General features: G+C 42.8%; 1 protein-coding gene across 7 annotated transcripts in view; it reads right to left on the bottom strand.

Moving 5' to 3' along the window:
• PIK3R5 (phosphoinositide-3-kinase regulatory subunit 5) overlaps window positions 1–20754 on the bottom strand; it is a 76674-nt gene that overhangs the window by 19421 nt on the left and 36499 nt on the right. For 6 of the 7 annotated variants that reach the window (XR_009761347.1, XR_009761348.1, XR_009761349.1 and 3 more), the window contains 5 exons: window positions 15183–15295; window positions 10857–10957; window positions 7078–7146; window positions 4856–4994; window positions 493–562 (listed from right to left, as the gene is read on the bottom strand). Coding sequence is in view for 4 of the 7 variants with exons in the window: in XM_061616506.1 (XP_061472490.1) it covers window positions 493–562; window positions 4856–4994; window positions 7078–7146; window positions 10857–10957; window positions 15183–15282 (479 nt within the window). In the remaining 3 variants the exon portion in view is untranslated. Of the gene's footprint in view, window positions 1–492; window positions 563–4855; window positions 4995–7077; window positions 7147–10856; window positions 10958–15182; window positions 15296–17342; window positions 17430–20754 lie in introns of those variants that run through there. The other variant, XM_061616507.1, reaches the window with a different exon arrangement.

Raw genomic sequence — 20754 nt, 5'->3', positions numbered from 1 at the left:
CAGCCCCAGCCAGCATGGCCAATGGTTGGCCAGGAATGACAGAAGCTGGAGTCCAGCAATTATTTTTTTTGGGGGGGGGACATATTCCCCATGCCTGCCTTACACAGTGCGTAAGACATTGCATCATTCCTGGCTACAACTAAAATAAGAGTTGCTAGGTCTCAAGTCTGCCTAGAGTCCCTCTCTCTTTCTCACACACACAGGTCTGGGAGCCCCATCTCTTGTGCGGTGACTTTTCCAAGTTACTTAGTGGTGAGGGAAATGCACTCTGCATGCTCAGCGGCCTATTTAATTTATTTTCTCTTCATATGGTTGAGAGATGACCTATTACTTAAAACTAAATGGGGCTAAGTCCTGGTACAAACCAAGCCCTGGTACAAGCCAAGCACTGAGTAATGGAGGCCCTAGGAAAATTTAAAGAACAGCATCCCACAAAGCTCTTTTCCTCTCATTGCTAATAGAAAGCAGGTATTATTTCTGCATGATACTTACACAGTGGAACTCTCGCAGCTTTTTGCAGGTAGTCCCTGCTCTGCCCTAACCAGCCTCTGATATGAAATTCCTGTTAAAGAAAGAAGTAGCTGTTAAATGCAACAGTGGCCTCCCCTGTTCACCAGGACCTTACAGAACCAGAGAACTGAGATGCAGGAGAAGGGGAGGGCAGGTCTGATCATTGGCATGCTTGTTGAGTTAAGTGGGATTTTCTTTTGTACAATCGTGCTTAGGATAGGTGTAACTGACCTGGGGGAGGGACAGACAAGGGGAAGAAGGGTAGGGAGGGAGGAGACTGGGTGTGTGGGCACTGGGCAGAGGAAAAGTATCTTTCCTTTCCAAAAGGAAAACATTGTGAACATCATCATTATTTTTCAGGGTTTCCCGCACCTTTTTATTCTATACCAGGCACATGTACTCTCCCACCCAAATTTAAACCAAATCTGTCCCTGGCCACATCCACACCAGACCTTTATTCCACTTTAGTTAGTAATGGCGTCCCCCAAAGAATCCTGGGAAGTGTAGTTTGGGAAGAGTGCTGAGAGTTGCTAGGAGATGCCCTATTCCCCTCAGAGAGCTACCATCTCCAGAAGAGGAGCTGACTATTAAACCATTCTGGCCACCGGAGCTCTATTAGGGGAATAGGCATCTCCTAAACCTTCACAAACTACACTTCCCAGAATTATTTGGGAGAAGCTATGACTGTTTAAATGGAATAAATGTCGGGCGTCTGATTAGCCAAGCCAAACAGCTCTGAGTCTGGCTTTTAGAACATGATAGATGGTTCTTACTAAGCATGCCTACACTATCATAAAGTCCAATATTAAATTTCTTAAATTAATTAAAAATCAGCTAGGCATTTTTTTAAAAACTTTTAAACTGCAGAAGATGAAGGTCAGAGTACGGGGCAAGGCCAGTAATAAGATCACAGGTACTCTGTGAACATGGCTGATTTTAAATTAATTTCAACAAATTATGAGACCACTGAGGAAAAAAAGTCCAACAGAGGTCTGGATTTCCTCCCCTCTTGTTTTACACTTTGAACTCTAGATTCTCTCTGAGTGTTTTGTGTATTGCAATGAAAAGCAACTGTTTCTGAGTTCAGGACTATAAGTTTTGTAAGGTTTTGTTTTGAAATGAGCTTATGGTAAGCAGCAGAATAGCACTGGGGGTATTTTCAATTTAACATTGTGGAATGCGAAAAATCCATGCTGGCTATAGTATTTTTGTGGCTGTATAATACTGTCATCACACATCTTCAGGCTGGACTTTCTGTAGTAGCCACTGCTGCTAGGATCCACTGAGCTAGAAGGGACCAAGATGAAAAAAAGATAGTGGTGTCCATGTCTCCTACCTCTGCTGCTAACCCATCTCCATGGCAGCTTCAGAAAACAGTAAGCCAAGCGGCACTCAATGTGGGGGTGGGGTTGAAGGGTCAGGGGAAGAAGTGTATAGGGGCTCAGGAAGGAAGAGGCATCAGAAATCAGCAACACACACAAGAGAAGGTGTGCAGTCTAATTTGCCTTCCTCAGCAACAGAGGCAGTAATAACCAGGCCCAGGTTTTTGTTTTTAGGCAATAGTGGCTACTGGGGCCCAGGTGTTTGCATCCTCAGGTATTTGACTGATGAGTCAGATTAATGACTGCAGGTGTTGAATAATGAAAAAAGTTGGGCTGAACTCTCTCACTTCAAGCTTTGCTAAGAACAGTAGTACTATGAAGATTTACTGAAAGCCTGATAACAGAAAGAAAGAATCATCAGTCTTAATGAGGAAATAAAAAACAGACATGCTGTGTTTCTCCTCTAATGGCATTAATAGGCTCTTCCAAAGTAGACATGACATTGAATCTGTTACAGGTTGAAACACAATGCAGGGCACCCAGGCCCTCTAAAAAGCCTCTCCATTTAATTGGGAAAACTGCTTAATGAGGAGAAACAGAAGGCCGGCTCCCAGCACAGCCTAATTAAGAAGCTTCCACTGCATAAAACCTAAGAACCCTTATGAGTGGCGATAATCAACAGTAGCAGAGTCCAAGCTCATTAAGCATTGGCTGCACCATAGTTTGACAGAAGAGACCAGAAGTCCCAATGTATCACATGGAAATTATCTGACAGAGTTACCATTCAAAGTCCAAGTCTATCTGAATGGATTCTGTGTTGTTATTGGAGCATTCTGATGAGTCATTCCTCCCCTCAAGTGAAAGTGGAGGGCGGGAGAGCAGTGGGGTGCAATCGCATCCATTTTGTGAGGCAAATGACTTTATGCAGGAAATGTTCTAACCTTGAATGGAAACTGTGGGCCAGCTGACAGCTGAGAGTACTGAAGGAGCCTAAGAATGCAAGCTCTCCAGGCTCTGGTTTAAATCATGAACTCACAAGAGGGTCTTAGACATGCCACTGTTCAGTCAACCCTAATCTCTACCATAAGGAATAATACTATCCTACCTTACAGTGCTAATGTAAGATTTACTGAGATTATATGTGTAACAAACTTTGGACACCCAAAAAAGCACAATATAAATCAGGGATGGGGAACCTCAGGCCTAGGGGCCACACCTGGCCCTCATGACTCTCAGGCTAAGCCATGCCTCTTCCATAGACCACACCCCTCAGTAGTCCTGATCCACACCCTCCTCAAGCACTTTTACATGGCTAGAATGTGTCCTTGAATTGCAATAATACCTTTGCTTGCCTGGATGCAGGCTGGAGAGGTGTGTGTCTATGCACACACACACACACACATATGAGAGGAGTAGAAACCTTCACCTTTTGCATGGATGAAATGTAGCCTATTGTACAAAGGTTTAAAAGTCATGTCGCTTGCCCCACCCACCTTTTTGCCTCCGGGGACACCCATCACTGGTATATGGCCCCTGGAAGGCTGCTCTCTAGGGAATGCAGCCCTTCAGCTGAAAAAGGTTCCCAGCCCCTGATATAAATGCTAAAACCAAAGTTCTGTAGCACTTTCAAGATTAACAGATTTCTTGTAGCGTACGCTTTCGTGTACTAGACTTTACTTCAGATGTGTGCAGTCCATCAGCCCACTTGTATTTGCCCTGGCAAGGTAACATGGATGCTTCCCTGGAAGTTATATAAAGGACTAAAGACAACTTTTGTTTGCTTGTGCCCCACGTAATCTATCCAGTATTTGTTGTTGTTATGTGCCTCCAAGTCGACTACGACTTATGGCGACCCTAAGAATCAGTGACCTCCAAGAGCATCTGTCATGAACCACCCTGTTCAGATCTTGTAAGTTCAGGTCTGTGGCTTCCTTTATGGAATCAATCCATCTCTTGTTTGGCCTTTGGTCTCTGTTATAGCATTCGTCAATAGTTTTGTTGTTAACAGTTTCATTATAGGCTGCCTTGTGAAGGCCTGCCTTAAAATGACAGGGCAGAAATATATTAAATCAGTAATCATCATCATCACCATCATCTACTATTTTACAGAGCTCATATAGGGGCCATTAGAAAGTGCTCATCGGACTCTGCATTCCACAATGTGGATGTAACATTTAAAAGCAGAGCTACAAGATTCAACTGACTAGATTGTTAGATGAAATTGATTTTTTTAAAAACTTAATTGGCTAAAAAGGTGCTCCCAATTAAACCAGGAAGCAGATTTATTCATTTTTAATACAAGTACATAAAAAACACAGATGGGAAGCACCATCTTTAAAGATGCATGACCCTTTCTTTTTACAAAGGACAGAATGACTCCCAAAACGATGCACATATGACACATGCATGGATTATCTAAACCTAAAGACAGAATGCTTCTTGCTTGAAAGCCAATACTACTAAAACAAGCACTCTGCTGGCTGGGGCTGATGTCCAAAATATCTGAAGGGCACCAGGTTGGTGAAGGCTGGATTAAGCTTTCTTTAATCAGGAGACAGCCCTATTGAAAATAAAAGGGGCTCTTAACCCACATGCTGGTCTATTTGCACACAATGTCTGCATCCCAACAGGCCTGCTGCCTGGGATATACAACAGCATGCAACCACTGCACTCACATAGGCCTATGCACAGAACATCTTTTTAAAATGTTGTGCTTGCTGCAGAGAGTGTTGACACAGGTAATTTCCTTTTGGCAGCCTCCACATGAAGACATATGGCTAGGAGTGTTTTAAGATCATTTCTCAGGTTAAATGCCTTGACAATAACTGCATTTTTGGCAATAACCATATGCAGCTCACCCCAGTCCATAACACAGAGTGTGCTTCCATGCCCAAATAGCCTATAAATGTGTTGATGCAACTTTAGACATCTCAGTCATTCATCAATACCAACCTCCCCCAAGAAGGAAGAGTCAGCACCGCAGACGGCTGAAGGAATCCTGATTGTAGCAGATAGATTCCTACCTGGGGCTTTGAGTTCATTGCTGATGAAGGTCAGTAGCTCCCGGCAGATATTGCAGTATGGCACAGGCCAGGTGAGGAAGTCACGGTAAGTCCTCATGGCTCTCAGAAGGAAATCTGAATCTGAAGGTAAGTGTGGTATCTATAAAGACAATAGCAAAGGCATAAGTATGCCATGAGCTTGAGGCCAATATCTCCGTATGTCCTTTCAGCTCCAGATGTTCAAAGTCTTTATCCATTCCCATCAACACTTCCCTGGCTTCAGCTACTACCACCGTGGTCAAGTTACTTCAGTAAAATCCTCAGACAAGGAGATACAGAAGATGGGTCAATACTATATGGGCTCAGGTTTGAGGTTCCCCTTCATAGCATTCTGCCTCCAATAGTGCTGACTGCTTTGAGAGGAAGCAGCAAACAATCCCCACACACATCCACACAGGGAAGCAACACAGTAACGTAGAATCTAAAGTATACTATGACTTTACTGTTAGTCATATTGTGAACTGGAAGAAAAACATTTTTAAGTAGGTTCACACATACAAAATCCATCACTGGATTTCCTCTACATTCAATTTGCTAACAGCTAACTGTTTGAACTGCCTCAGTTGAAGAATTCCAGGAACTGACATCCAGGGATATGGAAGTTCTTTGGTGATGATGACACTGTTAACTATAAACCAGTGTTAAAGTCATCATCAGAACAGGGAGAAGAGTTTGGTTTTTTCCCCCTGCCCTAGCTCTCTCATATCATCTTTCTTAACTGGAACGAGTGAAACATCATTACGTGTTCAATAATATTTTCTGTTCACAGTAGCTGTTCTAGGCCAGTACCTTCGATAGCTAAGGAACATCACTGAAGGAGAAGAAGAGAGCTGTCTTTAGCTTCAGAGGAGTTTATAAGATTAGTTTGATATACAGGAGGTGCGTGTATCGTTGATGCGGAGGGGAGGCATGTCAATGTTAAATGCAACAAAATAAATAGCAACACTGATTTTTTATTTTCTTATATTTGTTAATTGTATCTTGTTTTTGTGCTGTGTATGTTTTGTGATTTTATATTATGATGTATGTATTTTATCTTATGCTGTTCACCGCCCTGAGAGCTACTTGCTAAGGGCGGTATATAAATGCAACAAAATAAAAATAAAAAATCATGAAATGAGCATGCATGTGTGAACTGGCTCATAGTCTCTCACTAAATAAATCTATTCCAACTACCAACAACAATTCTTATTAAAATCAGGTACACAGAGGTTGGCAATTTATTTGGTACCAAGAACTGCAACAGAAACATAACTGTTAACTGTCTAACTTGTTAAGAGGCATATTTAATTTCTATGCATACATCATAGTGAGAATATAATTTGCACAACACACAGTAAACTCCAGTAAACTCTGATCAACCAGCTACACTTTTTGTATTACTTCATTCATATCAAATTGTTAAACTGCTGAGAAGCTTGAACAAACCCTTCAAACAAGAATCAAGAAATTATCCTTAAAAGGGGGGTGGGCAATTGATTTGGGCTTCTTTTCCCCTGGCATTCCAATGGCAGCTTCTCATGCACCCATTTGTATTTAGAAAGAGATACCAGAGAACAAACTGCATGCGCATCATGTCAATTGTGAAGAGTAAATCCCATACATTTTTAAAACAGGGGCAAGTGACAAATACATCCCAAGAGGTAGTGGAGAAAGGACTAGGCTCTTGCTTCTATGCATTTTAAAGGGATCATAGGCAATGATGCAGTTGGGCTTCATTTGCATTGTCATGGCGTGTGTCCACTGTGCTCCCTCCTCCCCATAGCACAAATTGTTGTGTAACAAGCCAACTTAAGCGTATGATACAAGCTGCTATAATGTTTTTAAATTCATCCCTGTAGATGATTAGAATCATACTAGCCTCCAAAACATAGCTCCTGTGTAAGGTAAGGAACCAGCCTTCGCTAAAATCCTGGTTCACTCTGGGCTTTACAAGTCAGTCCTCTTTGTAGATCCCCCCCCCAATACTCCTCCTTCCTCTCTGTTGCGGATGTGTGTTATTTCAGTAAGCAGTTCATCTTTTCCCAATTGCGCCCTTTCTGAAATACCCACACTCTGATCTTATATATACAAGCTCCATTTGAGTGTCTGTTCCCACCAATATGAAAAGAAACATTTCATATTCAACCTTAACTGCCGCAAAGCAAATGCCTCGCTGGATGAAGACAGGAAACAATACTTACGCATACAAGAGCTGAGCTGAAGAGCAGGGCCAGAGGAACAAAGAGATCATAGTTGCATTTCTCTTGGACCTGCAGAAAAAGAAAAGGGAGCACAATAGGGAAGTGAGGTTTTGGTAGACTACTCAAAGAAAAGCTACCAAAACGTACCACTTGGAAGCTTCAGAGTAGGCTGAAGATCAGAGCTTCTCGCAACTCAGCAAGATTCCTATTAACTTCTAGGTAAGGGCCACTCCCCACCCACATCGCTTGTTCCAGTGACAGGTCACTCCTCCATGGTTACTTTTTGAGCCCAGCAACATAATCCAATGTTGCTTTTGATATGGACCCCTCCTGATCACATGGAGAGTTTCTTTTCTGTGCTAATTACTACTGGTGGTGTCTACTATGTAAAACTCTCCACATAACAAACCTAAGTAGACATTATAGCCAAGTAAGGAGAATAATTGTGTAGAAGCAGTCTGTCACTGTTGGAAGTAGGGCAAGAGCAACTCTTGTTCTTTTGTTTATGTTCCAGAAGAGAGATAGAGTTAGGGTCCTCCAGATGGATAGGCTTGCTTACCTTTACCTGTCATGCTCTGACTGACTTCCTTCCGTTGTTAGACTGATATGCTTAGGGAAGCTTATCTGCCCCTCCTCCTTCCACCCTCTCTTCTCTTCTCCAACTGTCCGGGAGACAGGAGACACCTTTGTCTCTGCTCTCTCTCTCCTAGCCATGAGGGCGACTCCCCAGCCTGGGCATTGCGCCTCCAACTTAGTTAGTTAGTTAGAACTAGGTATATGCCTTTCCTATCTACTATGTATTTCTATAAATAAAGTAGCTTTTCTTATTTTACTAAGTCGCAAGTCTCAGTGATCTCAATGCAGGGTAAAAGCTTGCTTTCTTAGGCAAAACGCACACACTGGCACACATGCATTTCAGACCGCTGAATTACACTGCTAACAAATAGTCACAACACAGGAATAGAGGAGAAGGTAGATTGGGGGAATCCCACATTTGGGTTGTCACCAAAGGCTTCCTTTTGAAAGAAAGGTGACTAGAGACCCATTTTTAAAGACTGGAGACAACATTTTTAAATATTTGAGTTTATTTACAAATATCCAAGTTGACCATAGGCGAAACAGATCAGCAGAGCACTTCTACAAACAGCCAATCCACTACCTCATGCCTAATCCCCAAAGAGAGGTACCAGCACTTCAGTGGGCACCATTAACTCAAAGCCAGCCCTCCACTCCATCCCTCTGTCTGTACCAAATGGCAGCTTTTCTTTTGTTCTCACCTTATAGCTTGTTCCCACCCTTACAGGCAGACAAATTCTTAATTTTACCTCCACTGTCAGAGAAATATGCCTTTGAATACCAGCTGCTAGAACTCACAGGTGGGGAGAGCACTGTTGCACTCAGGGCCTGCGTGTGGGCTTCCCAGAAAAGCGATGCAGTCAGCCAGTGTGACAACAGGATGCTGAAGCAGATGGGCCTTTGGCCTGATCCAGCAGGGCTCCAAATAGCATTTTCCAAATAATGGCCCTCACAGTTCAGAAGAGAGTTACTATTTCCAAGCCATTCTAGACCATTCACCTGGAATTTCCTTAAATAACACCTTGACCAGGATTCCTAACAATATGGTAATAGGATCCAATAGTGGAATATAATTGTGTGATCTTATAGACAGAAGAAAAAGAGGATAGAAATCTCACAGCTTCTCTCTGCCAAGAAGAGAAACCAAACAACAGCTCAGCTAGTAAACCCGGACTTGGTATATTTGCATGTTGATATATTTGCATCTGCATAGGCTGCAAATTACACAACAAAATACAACAGATGCCGTGTAACAGCGTCCCAGCACTGCCTTAGCATAGGTGAATGGATATCAAGATCTCTCTTTGTCAAATTCCTTGTGCTGTGGCCTCCTTACTTCAGCCACTAGAAAATAACTGTCAGGTTGCTCAACAAGTAGAGATAATCATCCATGTTAGAAATGTAACTCTAAATATACTAATACTATCTAACTAATATTGCTAATATCTAATTAGCTCCCCGAGGGAAGCAACCCTTCATCAATGATGTGGCTTTTCCTGTCCTTTTAAAGAGCCCCATGTTGCTGCTATGGTACACAGCAGCCCTGAGACTTTCTTCTTGCAGACTCTCACCTGTTACTTTCTGCAGTTTTGTGCTCTTTGCTATTTTTAGGAAATAGAAACCCAGAATAGCCAGGGTGGGGCCCTCCATTAAAATAGCCAGGAAGTTATACTGTCTGACAGGAATTTAAAAAGAAAGGAAGGTGGAGGAGAACAGTTTCTGTCCAACAGGTTCACAGGAAGATCTGCTACATTAATCCCCATGCTGCAACCTTGCTGTGACCCTTTTGCAAACAGAGTCACTGAAAGCCCTTCTCATACCACAAAGCTGGGATCTCCCTTCTCCACTTCCCCACTGGCCTGCCTTCACAATAGCTGGGAAACAATGGAGGGAGGGAGCTTAATCTGCCCAACGGCTCCTAATGCACTGTGCCAGCATGAGACAATCACTCCATAAGGGGGAGGTGTTGCTCAAAGCAGGAAGTAGGAAATCTCCACTCGAGTATTGCGTTGCTGACCCAGGTGCTCTGGCTCATTCATTGTCTTCTTTCCCAGCAGCACTCAGTGGAGGCTGGTCCATTAGGGCATTGCCCCACAAACTCAGTCTGCCCTCAGCCACCTCCACCTGACTCCTTCCTTACAACCAGTCCAGAGGTAGCACTGCCTATCAGTTTTCTCTTCCTCCTTAGTCTCAGTGTTGCCCTTGTTGAGCTAAGCAGGGAAGAGGATGGGGAGAGAAGTACAATTAACTGGCTCTGGCTCTACCGCTGGTTTGGGCTTCCTGCCTTCCACCCTACCAATCCCAATGGGCACCAGCCACCACTGCCAGCACTGAACTTCAGGCTTCCATAGGTACTTGCACTGCTACACAAACAGCAGGATCAGCACTGGCTCAAGATATTTTGGTGCAAGGGGTGGGAGATTACAGATTGTGTCCTGTGTCCATTCCTTGCAGGAATGCACAAAAACAAACCAACTGACAGTTTATTGTCCTTCGAAAGTTCCCAGCATCTGCTGCTGAGGCCTAATGCCTCACTCTAAGCAAGGGATGGGGAACCTGTGGCCCTTCAGATGTTGTTGGACTCCAACTCCCATCAGCCTCAAGCAGCATGGACCATGGTCAGGGATGATGGGATATGCAGTCCAGCAACATCTGGAGGGCCGCAGGTTCCCCACTGCTGCTCTAAAGAAAGGGTTGACTCCATGCAGAATTCAACCAACACCAAGTACAAGCGAAAACTGGTTGGACTGAAGCTGACAAAAGTGAACCGTGTCCTCTTGTGTGTGGGTTCAAAGGATGCAAAAAAATGGAAGGCGATTCTGTGAGTGAAAGTGGCCGGAACACCAGATTATCTTTTGAAGCTTATCTCTCTGTATGAAGTGACCTCAAAAATTGGTGGCCTCCTCCAGGGCATTTTGATGCCATTTTGAAAAGAAGTACCCTTGATGCTTCTTGGATGTACTGTGCATCCACTCTCTTGCCTTAAAGAACTTTAACAGGTTGAAAACTGAAACACCATACAGAGGAAATAACTTTGAAAAAAGCAAACTGAAATTAACAGCAAGCTGGGCTGATGCACAAAGCAACCAGCCACTTTTAACTCATATTCATACAGAACACATTGCAGGTTCTTAAAAAAAAAAGATGGGGAAGAGGGCTATGGCATCTACACATACATTCTTTCCTATCTCTCGTTGATTTACCTCGTGAGTCTTTTGTAGGATTTTCTCCAGAAGGATGAGGTAGTTCCCTGCATCACGACTAACAAGCTCTTGGAGACTCCAACAATTCAGACAAAGTCCAGCTGCCAAAAATGAAGAAACAGTCACATTCTGAACATGTCACAAGTTCTAGACCATTCAAGGTCCTCAATGCAGAAGTTTATGGCAATTCTGAACCAGATAGGATATAGGCCTGCCAGCCAGAGCTCCTTTCTTATGGCACCATGGCTGAGCAGCTGCAGCAATCAATGCTACCATTAGAGAGCAAGCAAGTAGCTAACTGTACTCTGAGAATCAACTGGGTTACTTCATTCAGCTATGACTTTTCCAACAAATCACATGTGCAAAACGTTACGGTGGAACTGGCTCAATGTTACCTATGGCAAAGTACCAAAATAATATATGTACTCCATAGTATAAGTAATCCATTGAATCTCCCAAGATGAAGCAGTAAAAAGAACTTTTGCAGCCCATATAAAATATCATCCCCATCTTCCCACTGCTACAGGTTCTGTCGTGCAGCTTTGCACTGTTAAGCACCTTTGCATTTAAATTTCTCCAGGGGTGGCTCCAGATGGAGGATTTTTTAAAAAAAAAAGGAGTTTGACACACCGATGTAGCATATGCAGATCACACAGGGATGGCATACTGATTATCGTGGTTAGGGCTGGGGAGACCCAGGTTCTAATCCCCACTCAATCCCCCATGTAGCGGGATGACCCTGCGCCAGTCACTGTCTCTCAGCCTAATCTACTTCACAGGGTTGTTGCAAAGACAAAATGGAGGGGGTGGTAAGAACCCTGCTTTCCACCTTGAGCTATCTGAAAGGAGGAGGATGTTTAAAGGTTATTAAAAAATTATTGATGATAATCTCAGTGGTAGACCAGGGCCTAGCCCAGTCAGCATGGGTGGTACTTTCCAGAACAGGTGGTCTGTGCTACTTGCTGTCATTTCCCTAACTTAAGGTACCTTTGCCCTCACCTCTGTTTTAGCAAAATAGTGCTAAAATCAGCCATAGAGGAAGTTGACACTGCAAGGCTGTACCCGGATGACAACACACTGCAGCATCACACCTAAAAGCTGGGTGGTGGCAGCACCCACATTGCCACAGGCAACTTAAGGTGAGCTTCAAGAGATGTTTTTCTCAGAACAGAACAGCACAGTGTGTTCCCTTCCAAGGACTGCTTGCCTTCTCCAGTGGGTGCTGCCAGCTTAGGCTGGCATTGGTGGTTAGCATTTCCTCTCTCAGTTCTCTGAAAAATAAGGGCAGCTCATGGTTTGCAACCAACAAGCACTGAAACCATCACTGGGAGCCTGTAACCATTATGGCTCCACCTGTGAACCACACAATCCCACCACCCTGCCCCACCAAACCCTAAGGCAGCCCAATATAAAAATGGACAGTGAACCTACAAAGCTGCCTTCTACTGAGTCAGACCACAGGGATCTAGCCCACTATGTCTACTCTGATTGGCAGTGTTTACTTGATACCTTATCCAGCCCTGTTACCAAAGATCCTTTAAACTGAGATACCAGGGACTGAATCTGGGGCCTTCTGTATACATACAAAAATGTATTCCTTGTTGAGAGGGCCAGTGATGGGGGGAACCTCAACAACTATTCTACAAATGTAACATTTCAACTTTTACTTCTGTGTGTGTGGAGGATAGTAACTTGTGGAATCAAATTAGCTGCACACAAGAGGAGAACTGAAAAGGTGTTACACATGATACATGATTAATTGCCAACATGTGTAAAAGGTCATTTACTCCATTACCAGGAAAGTTGAAAAACTGCTTCTCAGCCCAAAACTGTGGGACCATAAGCTAAGACATCAGCACCAAGAACAAACCTCTGAAAACTCTACAATCTGGCTATACCTCTCTCTCCATCCCACAGTCCCAGCTTTATTCAATGCCATGCCAGAACTCTTTAAAACAACAAAAATATTTCACAATTATGCTCATGGGTCTGAATTGGTGGTGGCTGACCAGGAATGAGACCTTGGGATCGTAGTGGATAGCTTGATGAAAATGTTGACCCAGATGTGAAAAAGGTAAATTCCATGCTAGGGATGATTAGGAAAGGAACTGAAAATAAAACTGCTGATATAACACCTTTGTAGCAATCTATGGTGCAATTACATTTGGAATACTGTGTACAGTTCTGGTAACCTCACCTCAGAAAGGATACTGTAGAGTTGGAAAAGGTTCAGAAATGGGCAACCAGAATGATCAAGGGGATGGAGCAACTCCCCTATGAGGAAAAGTTGCAGCATTTGAGGCTATTTAGTTTAGAGAAAAGGTAAGAGGTGACATAAACAGAATTATGCTTGGCATGGAGAAAGCGGATAGAGAAGAGTTTTCTCATTCTCTAATAACACTAGGGCTCATGGACATCCAATGAAGTTGAATGTTGGAGGATTCAGGACAGATGAAAGAAAGTACATCTTTACACAGAGCATAGTTCAGCTATGGAACTCACTCCCAGAGGAGAGAGTGATAGCCACCAATGTGGACGGCTTTAAAAGAGGATTAGACAAATGCACAGGATAACAGTATCAAATGCTACTAGCCACAATGGCTATACTCTTCCTCCATAGTTGGAGGCAGTATGCTTCTGAATGCCAGTTGCTGGAAACCACAGGAGGGGAGAGTGCTCTTGCGTTTAGGTCCTGCTTGTGGGTTTCCCATGGGCAGCTGGTTGGCCACTGTGAGAACAGGATGCTGAACTAGATAGGTCATTAGCCTGATCCAGCAGGCTCTTCTTATTTATCTCCACCAGACAGTTTGGAGTGGTCTCAGACTGGCCTAACCTCAGACAATGAAGCAGGAGGCTGACTCTTCTACCCTGCTAGTTAGTGATGCAGAGCCAGTCAGGATTCCTGGAAGTAGGTGCACTGGGCCCACCTTCTCCATTTGCTCCAACATAGCAACAGTACTGCCAGACATTCAAGAACTGTTGCACACACTCAAGAGCAAGGGCCTCCATATGAGGACTTTTGCACCTTCATATGGTTAATATACAGCTACTCAAGGCTACTTAATACAGCACTACCTTGGATGGCATGGAAGCAGTTCCGGGTGTAGCCAGCAAGTATCAAGCAAATAGTGTGGATGGGAGCATGTGCAAAAGGGTGGGCTTTGTTCCAGTTTATTGACTGCCTTCCAGTCACATCTCTCCCCCTGCCTCTGTTACCAGCACCTATATGAGCAGGAGAGTCATTGGGCTTGTCTACATGAATTGTGGGTAGTGCTGGAGGAGTGGAATGAAGAGGCTGAGGGTTTATGCACCACAGAAAGTATGGGGGAGGGGGACACCAGAGAAGACAAGACATTGACACCACCAGGAATGAACCAAAATATTTTGCTGTCCAAGGTGAAGGGCAAGATGTCCTCCCCATCATCACCATTGGTTCTTCATACAGAAGCTGACTAGACTGGCAATTGAATCTCACTTTGACATTGGCAATGGAATAGCATCCTCCACCATATCTGACAACAAGCTAACAAGGGACAGAGGAGGGACAGAGTAGGCAGCGTGGTTGACACAGCTGCAAAACTCTTGCTGCTGCCCACCTTCCAGCATGTGCTACCCGAGGTGGCTACCTCGTTCTACCTAATGGTTGGGCAAACCCCTGCTTACCACCCATACAAAATATGTTAGCTAGCAGGGCCAGTTGCTATGCCTGAAATCACAGAGAGGTGAGGGGGATGAGTTAACAGGTAATCTAAGCCCAGGATCTTGGTTAAGGTCTCTTTCTTAACCATGATCTGTAGCCAAGCTTTGGCCTATGGTTACAGGTTTTGGTTAAGGAGGAAACACTCCCTGGTTAAGAAGGAAAATCTTGGCTTAGTTGCCACACTGCAGTGACCTAAAAAGCTTGGGGAGAGCAAAAATGCTGCAGTCTCCCCCTATGGAGCCAGCGCGTTTGTGCTGAACCCATAGTTTGGCTTAGTATGATGTGCAAACATGGCCAATGTGCTAGTGGTACTGGAACAAAGGATCTGGGAACATTGCAAGGTACACCTCATTTAGCCAGCTCTCAGTGAGATATTTTTACTAGAAGGTGATTGTTTGGGATCTCAAGTGCTTTCACAAGAAGGAGATATTAAAGAATTTTTGTAAGAAAAAGGACTAACTGCAGTTTATTGTTTAAGCGTAGAATTGTTTCTATTGGTTAATAGACTACACATGAACAAACATGACTAATGTGATAGGAATCCATGAGCACATAAATACTAAAAGGCAGAAAAAGACTGGGGAGAAAATCATCCTAGTATAGTGATGATGGGGTTAGTCACTTACCAGTCCAAGTGCTAGTAGAGAAAGTGCTTCTACTGAGGCCATGAAGGCACCTCTCCAGTGCATGGTGGATCCTGTCCTCTGTGCACGTTGTGTGCTGCATTTTAATTCATCTCCTACATATATACACACACACAAAAATAAATAATTAAGGGGAAGTTAGCCACATGCAAGTGGTAAATATAACTCAGACATTTTTAAAAAAAAGAGTTCACTCTAATTTTTGTAATTGGTGCCTTGCCTGTTTTACCTTCACCTTCTGATCTTGATCATCTAGAGCAGTGGTTCTCAACCTTTTTTGCTCCATTCCCCCCTTTCACCATTGTTCAGAATATAATTCCCCCCTTCCCAAGATAGTCTCTCATAGCGTGTTGACGTTTCACGGGTGACGATGGTGTTTCTCGTGAGAGAAAAATTTCTTAGTTTATATTATAACAGAATTTCTTCAAGCACTTTCTGGTCTTTAAATAATAATTTAATTTTGCAAATGAAAATAATGCTGCATGTTCAAGAATCGATTTTAATCTGACATTCAATAAACTTTATTGAATGTCGCAGATTAAATTAAAAACAAACTACAATTTTACAGATTGTACATAATCTACAGGACATCACACTTTGCTGAATAGTGGTCCCAATTCCCCCCCTGGAACCCTAAAATTCCCCCCCGGGGGGGAATTCCCCCCTTGTTGAGAACCCATGATCTAGAGATTCTAGAAATGAACCAGAATAGGGAAACAGTTTTTTTCATTTTGATTCCACACATGACCCAACATGAAAGGTTGCAACAACAAGAGGGTAAGTGAGATCCCACAACTCTCCTCTACCTATACGTTAAAAAGGTGTCAAGATAAAAGGAGGTAAGGATCCACAGCCAAGCTACATCTGCCATATCCTGACCCTTCTCCCATTCATGCACACCCATTTTTTACACCAGGGTTGGGAACCTATGATTCTCCAGATGTGTTGGACTACAACTCCCATCAGCTCAAAACAAGACAGCCAATTCACCAGATACAATTCATGGAATCAATTTCAGAATTACAAGGATCTTTAAGGTGACCTGTGAAGAGCTCATTCCCTTGCATCTTAGAAGGATCCACCGCACCAAAGTATTATCAACAACTTGTGCATGCTAAGCGAAGAGCATCTCCATAGAAGAGCTGCTTATGAAAAAAGCAACAGGTTTAGCAGCCAACACACCCAGGTGGCTTAAAGGTATCTACACATGCTCACAACAAGGCCATTACTCAAAGACAGCAATGCTACAGAAGAAATAATGTGTACCCAAAACGGCTCAGGATGGAATCAATACAAAAGGATATACTCATTTCCAATTTCTCTCAACATCTTAATCACATTTTGGTGCAAATGTCACAAGGACAATGATGACTGAACAAGGGGCATTATTCATACCCTCAAGGTAGCCCAGAAATAGTCTTCTCTTATGTCAGTTCCTTACAGGGCACCACAAAGTGTGATCAGCAGAAGGCTTTCCTTCCCCAATTGGCCTGCACAGGCAGGAAGTCTGACCAGTCCTTAGAGCAAATTTGGTCTCACTTACAACCCTTGATTGTGTAATCAAGAACTGACAGTAGAGTAAGGGTTTGAAGGAAAGCCATTCCTGTAATGCACAAAAACCACAGGGTACAGATTCTGCCTGTCATCATTTCCTAACATACCGCTAGAGAACACCAGAGACTCCTTGCCTTTACACAGGAGTTATCCCATTGAGGAGACTACTTAGATTGCAAAGGAAAGCCTTAAAATATAAAACTATATACCTATATTAAAGCCTTGTAATTTAAAAGCCCCTTGCTTTGGCTTTGTAGTTTTACTTCCATTATCAAAAATGTTCACCAAACCATGCCTTATTTATCACTGTGTTTTACTGGGTCTGTTCTATGGATTTTTGTAATTTTTCTTTTGATAATGTCCCCCCCCTTCTGATTTTATGTTACACTTTGTCTTTAAAGGTTTGTAAGTCACTCTGAGACTCTTTACCTAGCAAGTGACTAATAAACTGGATAAATAATAAACGGCATGCGAACTGCATAGAGATTGTCGAAGGCTGTTAACTACACATCTGCAGTCTCAAAGCATGCTGAACCTGCAAGATCAGGAATGAACCATGTGCCATCTCCATTGCCAACAGAATCGTACCTGATTCAGATATCATGCTGACAAAATATGGAAGCACTTGGCACATGGATTCTTGTGGGGGTGGGAGGACCATTTTTCACCACACCAGTCACCATTTTTATACTCTTCATCCTGATCATTTCAGGAGCAAAAACAGGAATGTGAAAAATTATCAATGGATGCCAAACAATAGTTCATACATCACGCAAGTGGTGTGCTTGTCACTTCAAATTGGTCACCGCTCACCCGACTCCAGAGAGGAGCCAAAGGAGCTTATGAATACCTAGAAGCAAATAATTGTGACATGAAAAATAGCGACCTTGGATTTCTTTCCTCTGTGATCTCCACATTTCAAAGTAGTACTGGATCAGCATGGAACGTTATCATGTAAAAATCTACAAACATGCCAGTCCAGTAACGCAGTCCACACTGCGACAGCATTGAAGCCTACTAAGCCAAAGAGGCATAGTACCATCATGTCACATCATCACAGGGGCCTAATATAAACATGCCTCCATGGCAGAGCCTGCATCATCAAAAAAAACCTCTCGGAGCCAGACTGTAAAGTGCTAGACTCCAGCAAGTCCCTGGTCCATTCCGGGTCTTCCTTAAAATTGGCAGAAATTCAATTCTGCAGCCAAATTCCAGCCAATGCAGAATTTGGCAGCATATAAATTCCCAACCAGTTACTCCCAGCACCATTCAGAGGTTACTAAATACTCACCAAGGGCAACTGTTCATTTTGTAGCTAAGCTGAAAGCAACCATCCCTGCTCAGTCCCTTTCTTTACAGCCTAGGGAGATAGGTGAAAGCAAAGCAAGTCTATGTACCCCTTATTTAAATAAATCCAGTGAAGGAACGCTTTCTTTAGCTCTCCTCTGTATTATATCAAGAGTTATATTTTTAAGCTTTTGGCAAAGCTACCGGAACGAAGAGAACTGACCAGTTTTGCACTTCGGTTTGTTAAAACTAAAGGGAGATTTATATAGGAGAAAAGGGTGTAAGTTCAGGAATATAAAGGGCAGGAGAAACTACTGAACCATCTTCTGTGTAGGAAGCAGCCTCAAGGATAGATTCGCATATACACTATCGCTAGTGACTGCAACATCAAGTAAAGATTTGCATGCGTGAAACTGCTGGAGAGTTCACATGGAGCTTTTCCATTGCTGCATGTAATTTCAGATGTTGGGCAGTGAGACGTCAAAACAAGAATACACAAGTGCAAATCAACATTAAGGAGCAGCAGGAGTAATAATATAGAAATCAGCCTCCCACTTCCTGCAAATGCCAGAAAAGAGAGAGGAGAGTTCAGTCACATATGGTGGGAGTGTCAGTTAGCAAAGGGAAAAGATATCCTAAAAACTTTGTTATCAGATAAGCTCCTACCTGAACCAATTTAATGTGTTGGTGTTAAACTACATGGATGCCTTAATTAATTGGGAACATAGGAAATACATCCTGCACATGTTAAAACAGCAAGAATCTTATACGCAAAAATATAAAGATTACAAACTATACCTTAAAAAAAGTGATAGAAAAGTTTGAGAATTTGCTTTTATGACTAAATTAATGCATTACATGAGAAAGGCAAAATGACAATGATCAGATAATTTCATAACAAAGGGCATCCTTTTTCTTGAATATGCAAGAACTTACTCCTTTTACAATGTTGTATTTCAGCAAAGCTAATGAATATTTGATTTTCTTTATCCTTATTCCTGCTAATCTTTTTTTAAAAAATGCTATATATGCAATGACTATTATCAATTATTGTATTTCTTATAATAGAAATGGTTTATATTTAGAAAATATTGTGCATATTGGTTTTCTTTTCTTTTTTTGCATTTGCAATTATTTTGTGTGTTGAAATGATAGCAAAGAGAATGATAAGTAGGGAAAAGAAATGTTTATGTACATAGGAATCTGCCTTATACAGTAGGGCCCCGCTTTACGGCGCTCCGCTTTACGGCGCTTCGTTCATGCAGCGGTTTTCAATTAGGGAAAGGCCCCGCTCTTACAGTGCTTGTTCCGCTAATATGGCGGGTCTTTTCTGTTGCGCGTCATTTTGATGTCATTTTCGCACAATGTGGCCCATTATAGTCTATGGGGCCCCGCTTTACGGCGGGGGCCTGGTCCCTAACCCGCCATATTAGAGGGGCCCTACTGTACTGTCGGCCCATTAGCCCATCTAGCTCAGTACTGTCTACAATGACTGGCAGCAGGACTTCAAGCAGGAGCCTTTCCCAGCCTTACTTAAAGATGCCCAGGACTAAACTTGAGACCTTCTATGTGCTGGTGTTGCAGCTCTTTCTAACAAAGCAAAGTGAAAAAGAGTTACATCTTCAGATCAGCCACAGAGCAGCTTCTTGGAGATATGGGGCCCATGTACATCTAAACATGTTGATAGTAAAATAAAACAAAAACAGGAAGACCAAGAAGGTACAATGAGGTGTGGGTTGCAACCTCCTGAAACCAGCTAAATCAAAAGGATTCAAAAGACACCAGCTTTGACAAACATCCTTCTGCAGTGCTCAAACAAGTCCAATCCATCAATAAACTCAACTGTGAAGCTATTTCCTTAAATAGGCAAGCCACTTAACCGCCCCACTCTCTAATGTAGGACAGGAGGTAATTGTGCAAACCTAAATTTCCTGGGTAAAGAACCTGAATCCCTTCTGCAAAGTACTGACAATCTGGAGGCACTCTGAATCCACCCCTTTTTCAAGCCACTGACGTGCAGCAAGATGTTGGTCAGATGTCAAGTAGCTGCTGCTGCTTTTTCTGAACGAATTGTTTATTGCAAAGGTTTTCAAATATATGAAATAAGGGGACATGATGTCCAATATTCAAAAAAGGCAATTTCAATACAATTAGAAAATAAGTAAATATAATGACAATAATAAAGGGAGGGGAGGGTGGGAAGAGGAGAGGGAAGAGAGGAAGAAAGTAAAGAAAGGAGAGGAGGAAGAAGTGAGGAGAGGGAAGAGAGAAAAGTAAAAGGGGGAATAGAAGAGAGGTTAGAGAGTGAAGATAGATCAGAACAAGGCATTGCTAAGGAAAAGGAGGTGTGTGAACAACATCTATATTACAATATATCACTATCTAACATATATATACACACAATATTTAAATCACAATAAAAAGAGGTACAAAGAATGTTAGGGTGAGGCACAGAGGAGGGATGGTCTATATGATTCTAGGGTTATTCAACCAAGGACATCTCTCCATAGAGAGTCATGGATGGAGGGGGGGCTCCAATCGTGTGGCAATGTAATAAACATGTACCATTTTGTGTGAAATGTATCCTCCTTTGAGAGATTATATAATTTTCTTTGTTGTTGGGTCAAGTAGCTTCTGTGGACTCATTTCCATGGCCATTCAGCAGATGGAGAAGCTTATCACACTGCCACGTATAATTACAAAATGTGAGACA

This window comes from Rhineura floridana, chromosome 3 (assembly GCF_030035675.1).
Source record: "Rhineura floridana isolate rRhiFlo1 chromosome 3, rRhiFlo1.hap2, whole genome shotgun sequence".
Classification (NCBI taxonomy): Eukaryota; Metazoa; Chordata; class Lepidosauria; order Squamata; family Rhineuridae; genus Rhineura; species Rhineura floridana.
Note: the sequence above shows the minus strand (reverse complement) of the source record. Positions and strands in the feature narration are given on the sequence as shown.